General features: G+C 41.7%; 1 protein-coding gene across 1 annotated transcript; it reads right to left on the bottom strand.

Annotated features, from left to right (window-relative positions):
• Positions 1-1,707: 1,707 nt before the first annotated feature.
• On the bottom strand, positions 1,708-6,557 carry LOC104533732 (NFU1 iron-sulfur cluster scaffold homolog, mitochondrial-like). The gene is made up of 4 exons (XM_010189104.1): positions 6,406-6,557; positions 3,931-3,997; positions 2,530-2,644; positions 1,708-1,775 (listed from the first exon to the last, which is right to left on the bottom strand). Exons 1-4 carry the CDS (start codon positions 6,531-6,533, stop codon positions 1,708-1,710), a joined length of 378 nt encoding a protein of 125 aa, XP_010187406.1. The 5' UTR covers positions 6,534-6,557.
• Positions 6,558-9,032: the final 2,475 nt, after the last annotated feature.

Here is a 9,032-nt window from a genome sequence, read left to right as displayed (position 1 = left end):
GATTCTGTGTGAGCCAAACACCATAGGTGTGCGTCCCACCACACGATGTGTGTGCGCCCATTACCTGACTCAGGGCAGCAGTAACAAGTCCTTAAGTGCTTCCAATGCAGTTCATCATAGTTACACAGGGCAGAAGAAAGCTCCAACCATATGAAGTGCAATCCTGCTAGCGGGTGAAGAAACCAGCACCCGATAAGATCACACCCCAGTATTGCCAGTGTTTCTGCAGACTGGTCTGCTTTTGCAAGCAGCAAATGCCCAGCATTGCAACCGTGTCCCCATAGCAACATTTTTCCAGACCAAGCTAAACCCCTCAAGTTACTCTAACAGAAGCTCTTTATACTGATTTCCAAAATAACCCTTTTGAGAGCCACGCTCCTGAGAATAATCCATGAATCTGACACATTCACTAACAACTCACCAGAGCAAATTATCTCCGTTCCCCGAAGCCAAAGAACATGACTAAAAATTCCCTTTTTCTATAGTTGAAATTAACTTTTATAACACACTACAGGACTTTTCAGATCGACATTCCCTCCACCCTGCCCCTTCTTTGCACACAGTTTTGACCGATTAAACAAGAAATGCTCTGTATGTACCACTGGTTTATACACAGCTTCTGTAAACCACCCTGCTAGGAAATGAAGATACACCACTGCTGATATCCTCATCAACAGCTTCTTGGTCCACCAAGGGGCACAGGGGGAAGGAAATGAAAGAAAAAGGTGGGGAAAATCAGAGATTTGGGGAGAAATTCTGTAAAACGTTCCAGTTTATTTCTGCTCTTCTGCCCCTTTCCTTTCAGGACAATCACCCAGTACCATATGTGAACTGCAAGATATCCACAATGGTATTTTTAAATGTCACTTTTAAAATGCAGCATCTACAAAATCAAATTTAAAAGCCCAAGTTCATCATAATTTCTGGTGAAATTAAACTGAATTCCCTGATTTTGACCAACATAAGAGTTTCTGGTTCCTGGAATTTGTGAACTGGCGAAGATGTCGCCATCAGACACCAGGGCTTCAGAAACACATCAGACATTTTCCCCCACATCTAAAATATCAAGTTGCTTATTCCTTTCAGTTCACTGGGGAAGGCAATTAATGAGCACAAAAATATACTTCAGGTAAACAACATGATCCATAGCCACTCCTGAGGCTTCATTAGTTACCACCAGTTTCTAAATTCAAGCTGTGTTAAAGCACCAATAAAATTACAAGCGAACGCAAGGACAAAATCCACTGAAGCCCAGGCAGCGAGGGAAAACCATCAGTGAATTTTCCTTTATAGTATCAAATACTTTGGAATAATTGGATGGAAAGGACAAGTACAATTAAAATGGAGATTAATACAACAGAGGGGGGGAAAAGTAAAGGCAAAGACTGTGTTGTTTTCACTATTTAAAGAGCCTGGTAAGATCCCAAGGACCTGTTTAATGCATTACAGAGGGTAAGTCCATGCACTGCTCTGAAATCACTCAGCAATAAGGACTCTGCTCAGCACAGTCTGCTTAAACAGGGAAAGCAGATAGAAAATGTTCAGTCAGAGGAAACAGCATTCCCAGCTCTGGCCAGTTTTGCACTTTGAACCCTCACACTGGACACTGAACCATGAAATCACACGTACCCAGAGAAACATGGGTATTTATTCATTTTCCCTAAATAAACCCCAAAACTAACTCAATCTAGCAGTGATGTACCCAGTTTACCTTATTCTTGTATCCAGCAATTCTTTAATCATCAGCACGACTTCGTCATCTTCTTCCGATGCAGCTTGGGAAGAGAAAAACACGCAAATCAGAACTTGGAGAGAATACCGATACGATTACTGACACCGGAGATCCACAGCAGCACAATGAAACAGCACTAAAATACTGCTGAGATTACTGAAACCAAAAGGCAGAAGTCTTAATTCTGATTAAATATCTTCTTCTGCATTATCCTGATTTACATCTCGGGCTTTGGACAACAAAAAGCAGCACTGGTGCAGAGCTCAACAGGCAAAGGCTCGCGCAGTGGCAGGATCACCTTCTAAAGGAAGGGACAACCAACATTCAGTACGGGTGCACGGGTTAAGGCAGGGTCCTCAGAGGGACGTTTTAGCAACTTAAACATTTCAACAGCAGCAAAATTATGAGCACGTCTGGGTTGAGCAGCTCTGGATGCAATTTTAAGCTCAGCGTCAGCCTCGCAGACAAATTTTTCACGACAGCTTTTTCAAATAAAATAAGGCCTACGTTAATATTGAAATTAAATCCAGACATAACAGAGGAATTCAATAGTCAAAATGTTCCTTAAAACACCAGAAAAAATAATGTTTAAGTTTGGTGAGTTACAAATGAGCAAACAAAAGGCCCAATGCTGCTTCATTAGAACATACACGTTCTGCAAATTCTCCTCTGTGTTCATTTTAGCAGCTGTCACTTTAAATTCTCTCATGCTTTTCTGAGGGACAAGCAGAGGCTCTTCTCAGTGTCTCAAACACTAACCCCAAAGACAGACACACTTCCTGAAGAGTCTGATTTACCTGTGTCTGTCCTAGGGGCCTCGTCAGTGACTACGGGTAAGCCAGAGGCAAAGAAATCCATTATAGTTGCATAAATATCTGGTTTCAGTAAATTCCAATCCAGGTCTTCACTCTCCTGTGAGAGTCAGAAGAAAAGGAAAATTAAAAAAAACAGAGTATCTGCCTTCAAATAATAAGTTACACAGAGATTTTTCTTACGTTGAAAATATCATAACAGGCTCCCATGTGTACTGCACAGATTTGATTTTATAGTTTTGTCCAGCTTTGCCAAAAAAGTTCTGCAAGACTCAATTCATGCATCAACAGAAAGATTCCCTTGTTTGCAAGCCAAGAACTATTAAAATATACGGTAAAAAGAGGTGAAAAAGCAAGTTTCCTAAACACATTATTTGACACAACTGTTTCAGAGATTCACAACTGTTTGGTCCCATTTAATTTCAAGCCAAATTATCATTCACTGAATTTCCCTGTGCTCTTCACACAGCAAGAGCATAACTACACAGTGACTACGCAGCACCTTATCTCTGCTGACACGAGCTCCACACCTTGAGCAAACACCACACCACCCTCAATGCACACAGTCCTGGCCACACAGCCACCCATAGGGGCCATCAAGTCCTGATCCACGCAGAGACAGCTCCCACGTTCCACAGGGCCTCATCCAGTCCAACACCAACCATTCCCAGCATCAAAGAATCTTTAACTTCTCTGAGCAATCTATTTCTAATTCATGCATTGCCTTTTTTTTATTTTATATTAAAAGCAATTCTCTTTATGCTGCTTGTGAACACTGCCTCTGGTACTTTCATTATGTCCAGCTCTGGGGACACCAACACAAAAAGACCATGGAGCTTTTGGAGCAGGTCCAGAGGCCACAAAGATGCTCAGAGGCTGGAGCACCTCCCCTACAAGGACAGGCTGAGAGAGTTGGGGCTGTTCAGCCTGAAGAAGAGAAGGTTCTGGGGGGACCTTATAGCGACCTTCCAGGACCTGAAGGGGTCCTACAGGAAAGCTGGGGAGGGACTTTTTACAAGGGCAGGTAGTGACTGAATGAGGGGGAATGGTTTTAAACTGGAAGAGGGGAGATTTAGACTGAATATCAGAAAAAGGTTGTTGACTGTTGAGGTGGTGAGGCCCTGGCCCAGGTTGCCCAGAGAAGCTGTGGGTGCCCCCTCCCTGGCAGTGCCCAAGGCCAGGTTGGACGGGGCTTGGAGCAGCCTGGGCTGGTGGAGGTGTCCCTGCCCGTGGGGGTTGGACTGGGGGGGCTCTGAGGTCCCTTCCCACCCAAACCATGCTGTGATTGTATGATCCAAAATCTGACTGAATCTTCTCCGTGGTCATCTATCAGACAGCTGAATCTCAGCTCATCTTCTAGTACATCTGAATTTCTGTTCTGCTTACCTTGGTGATGGTAATGAAGTCTGGTCCAAAGAAAACACTTTTAACTCCTTCAATTCTGAATAACTGCCTGTTAGGAAAAAAATGCACACATATTTCAAATAAAGTCCTAAAGATTTATTTAATCTGTCACAGACAAAAAAAAGTTCTAGAATGTATTTCTAGATAACAAAACCCCAAAACACTAAAACCAGAACCATTATGAGAGGAGTTACTTCACCTACAGCTTAGGAAGAGCCAGGAGATCCTGCTGTGAAACAACTTGCATAGCAAAACTGAACATATTTCACAAGATATTTCTACATAGACGTGTCAAAGAGTTACTCAAAATTATAATCTGTATATAAAAATGTATTTGACCAACATCAAAACCAGTAGGTACCTATTGTTTCAGGCAGGAGTACTGCAAATATGAGGAATTTTCCTTAGATTAAAGCAAGTTATCCAAAATAACTGAGCTCAATAAAAACAGTTCTTCTGTTCTGCTGCTATTAAATAAAAGGATTAGTGCCAAGTAGTGCACAAGGCTTCGACACATCAACTCACTTTGTGAACTACACTGAGTTTTGGTCATTTGTATGGCACATGAATGATCTGAATTATTATTGAGGCTCAACACTCATAGAAAATTGCTTGAGATGTTCCATACAGCATCCAACAACCAGGTAGTAAATTAGCACATGCCCAAAGCAACACAGGGACTTAGGATGATAGGAAAGAGCATATTCTTCACAATATTTTAAGTATAAAAAGCAGAATAAGAATGTAAAGATTTATTTCCACAAATAAAATTCAACAAATTCATCTACAGAATAAATAAGTGATGCAACTCCTGAAGAGTGTAAATAAATATATGCATTAAAAGTAGGGAGCACCCAGGGTCAAATACAGCACATGGCTGTAAGAGTGCTTTTGTAATTAAGAAAAAAAGGAAAGAAAAGAAAGAAAATAAAATATATTGTCCTGCAAGACTGGAAAATATCAGAAATGCCATGAAGGAAGGAACTGGAAACCCTCTCACAAAGGTGTGTGATGAAAAATGCAGAAGAGATTTCACAATACCCACCTGAGAGAATTTCCACACATGAAACAGTTCTACACGTACTGGGCTTTTACATCACTAAACCGACTGCATTTCAAAGTTCTTTAAACAATGAAGTGATGCAAGTGCACCAAACCACCCTAGGTCAATTAAATAATTCCACCCCCCTTTTCTGCTCTTCAGAAAGCTTGTATTACCTCTTTGGAAAATTAATATTCCCCCTAAAAATAAATATTCCATTTACAAAAAGCATAATCCAGGGTTTAATGATATAACGTTTTTCCATTAACCTGCCCAGTATTTATCATTCTGGCACATCCATCTTTGATGAAAACATCTCTTTGCAGATGTATGACAAGAAAAAGCCACTGACAGGCAGCTGCATTCTGCAACCCGCTGCCCTTTGGCATAATCAGATCCCACAGCTCCTGCGCGCTGCTCACGTGTTTCGATGGCCTCCAAAACCTTTCAGGTCGTATTTATTACCTTAAGTCACAGAGCTGCGCTTGTGAATTCCTGTTTGCTCTCCAGCAGCTCTGCAAGAGACCTTTGGAAACGCCAGAGCTGCGCGTTTGATAACCCACGAAGAGACCAGCACGTGAAACGGCTCCTGCTTTTGCACAACATTCTTCTAACACACACAAAGATGAATTAAATTGGGATTTCCAGGGGTAACCTATTGCAGCATTTCTGGAGCTCACACCTAGACTGAAGCCCTTCCACTCCTGTAATAGGTGGAGTTTCTTTTCAGAGGTTAATGTCAAAGCAATGACAACCCAATATCCCAAATATTCCCAGACAGGCTCGTAACGGCGCTCCAAACCCCTTCTATACCAAAATTATGCAAATCAATTATCTGCACAGTGATTCTTACTCCAGATTATGCATTTTGGTACTGAAAGCTAAACTCTCAAGACACGTTATAGATCCAGCCTGAAGGAGTGGACCAGAACTGGCTTTCCTTTGAAATATTATGAACTCCACTGGCTTGGAAGTGCCCAGGTTATCAGCAGCATGTGCCAAAGCAAGCAAGCTACTGCATGTAATCCCTAGTATCTGGGGAATATTCACTTCCTTACGCTGTCTACTTCCCCATCCTGAGAAGCTGCATGATTTCCAAGTAACTGCTTCAATTTAAGAGTATTCTGATGAAAGTTTTGCAAAATCAGGGCAGGAGGTCTCAGTGGTGATGCCGGAACTGTTCAAGAACACTGATTTACAATACCATTCAATCCAGACACAGAACCTCGTACAGACACACAGAAAGACCACTTTGGTAATGATAATCTTCCCAGCTTTGATTATTTTTTAAGTGGCATTAAAAACTTAAATCCAACCAAGCTCAATATAAGGAGGAAGCTGTGATTAAAACCGTCAGTTGTGGCCACACTGCCCATTAGCGTCCCCCAAAGAAATTACGATGTGTTTAGTAATACCTTGCTAAAGGTGAGCAAAACGCTGCCGCTGGCGTGGAAAACTCCATAGTCCTGGACTCCAGCACTTCCTTCCCTGGAATAAACTTCAAACTATTTGGGTTTGGTGTGTCCTGGGTTTGAATAAACATGCTTCTTACTGGAAATTAAGAAATAAAAAGATAAGAAAAATGATGTTATCAAACCTAAGTAGCTTAAATTAAAGTCAAGGGTCCTGGTTATTTATCCAGCCAAGCCCAGGCTGATCCCAGCAATGGTACTGCAAACACACAACGTACTGGGTCCATGAGAGCATCCCCAGGGACACCAAGACTGATAAACACAGACACGTTATCCCACAGGAAACACGATGAGAAATGATCCTTGGTTTTGCTGCTTTTGCTATCTTTTGTTTACTAAAAAGCCCCCTATCTCAACAGCATCAACTGCCTGAGGCCAGCATCGTCCTCGCTTCCTACTGAAGGCCGAGAGATGCACCCTTCGCTTCTCTGCTGCGTTTAGGTTTTATAATTTTATCATCCTCAAATGCTGTGAGCTCCCTCTTCCAGCGTTACCACTTCCTGTTCAGAGCATAATCACTTTAACCAACCCTCTCCTGAAGACACACATGATGTATGGGCTTCGGTTTTCATCTCATTTTTCAGCGCTATAAAAAACCAAGAGCAAGGGTAATAACAGTTACAGTGAACCACACCCTGCTCATAATCATTTCCACGGAATGAAAAATTACTGTAAGCTGTCGCTTAAACGCCAGAAACTGAACTGACCAAGCAAGTCAAAATGAAATTATTTACAATTCACTGGTAAAGATGTTTAAAAGATACATTTTTACTGAACTTCCTTCTGCAGCATGGGTCTGTCTGTCACTGGAAGAGTATAAAAAACCCCTGAAATTTAATTCTCTACGTCTAAAGGTATACATTTAATAGTGTATTTTCCTCTAGACATGTCCACACAACATCTACTGACATCCCACTGAAAATCAGCTAGAGAAATTCCCCATTTTCTAATTCTCTTTCCAGCTCTCCTAACTCTGCCTGCACATCAAATAACACAATGATATACGAACATTCTGGTAAGATGAAACACATTTTAAACCCCAAAATGTCTAGGAACTAATATTCATAAATAAGCTATACTTCAGAAACAAACTCCCATAACTTCAAAAAATATGCAAGAAGGGGGATTTAAAGCTGCAAACAGAGCTGACATTTGTGTTTTCATACACTGTCACTTTGCTCGTGACTCCCCAATATTAGATGACAAATCAGGCTATTTATAAATTGCCAAATTGTCACGGCGTGGTAATCGTGACATGTTTGACCTGAACACACACAGTGGCAAAGTACACACACAGTACATTTTAATTTATTTTTTTTAAGGGTAAAAAGACTTAGCATGGAAGTACTTGGTTTTAACATGGAAAGAATAATCCTGATAGCCGCAGTAACCAAGCAGCTTTATCCCCAGGGGAGGAAGAACTACCAAACTCACACCTAATGTGGTTAATAACTAACCAACCCCTCGTGGGATGGCATAAATTGAGCTCACTTTGCCATTTTCTGGAAAGCAACGGGTCACTGGCAGCTATGGCACATTTTCCACCCAGCATCTCCAACACCCAAAATCACGGTGGCTGCACCAGCTCCCAAAAAAGGGCCCACGGCAGCCTCTGTGTTTAGAAAGTGACTGCTGCAGCTGAAGATCCGCCTCCCCAAGACCAGGCTGTGTAATCATTTTTGGCCATTTTGTTTAGCCTGCACGTTGATTAGAACTGAAATTAAACAAATCACAGACTCACAGAATCGCTCGGTTGGAAAAGCCCTCTGAGATCATCACGTCCAACCGTTCCTGTCTACCCCCTAAACCATATCCTTAAGTACCTCATCTACCCGCTCCTTAAACACATCCAGGGATGGTGACTCCACCACCTCCCTGGGCAGCCTGGTCCAGCTTCTGACGACTCTCTCAGGAAAGAACTTCCTCCTTAGCTCTGACCTGAACCTCCCTTGGCACAGCTTGGTGCCGTTTCCCCTTGTTCTATCCCCCATCCCCTGGGAGAAGAGACCAGCACCCACCTCTCCACAACCTCCCTTGAGGCAGTTGGAGGTGGTGATGAGGTCTCCCCTCAGCCTTCTCTTCTCCAGGCTAAATGGTGCTGGTCTGGGTAAGAACAGACTCATGAAACCAAAATTAAACAGAAATTTCTGCCTGAACAGACCCATTTAAATAAGATTTCCATTTGTGACTGACTCCATGCAACAGCACCTGCAACGTTTTTTCTGTCTTAAGATTCTTTCTGCTGTAACAGTTGCTTCATCCCTCAGGCAGGTGCAGACACACACAGTTTCTCTGTTTCACAGATTTTATTTCTTCTCTAAGCATCCCAGCTTACCAAAAATAAAATGGTAGGTACAACAAACTCAATCTTAAATACTGCTTTCCTGGGTAATACCAAGCTGTAGATGATATTAATGGAGAATGTTATGGATGTGCTACACATTAATAGGGAAGGGAGAAAGTTTTTTAGAAGTAAAAAATAAAGTAAAAAATACAATACAATACAATAAATAAAGTAAAATAAAATAAAAATAAAATACAATAAAATAACAAAATATAAAATAAAAAAT

The sequence above is a fragment of the Mesitornis unicolor genome, unplaced genomic scaffold (assembly GCF_000695765.1).
Source record: "Mesitornis unicolor isolate BGI_N332 unplaced genomic scaffold, ASM69576v1 scaffold7317, whole genome shotgun sequence".
Lineage (NCBI taxonomy): Eukaryota > Metazoa > Chordata > Aves > Mesitornithiformes > Mesitornithidae > Mesitornis > Mesitornis unicolor.
The sequence above is the reverse complement of the archived record's forward strand: the minus strand, read 5'-3'. Positions and strand labels throughout refer to the sequence as shown.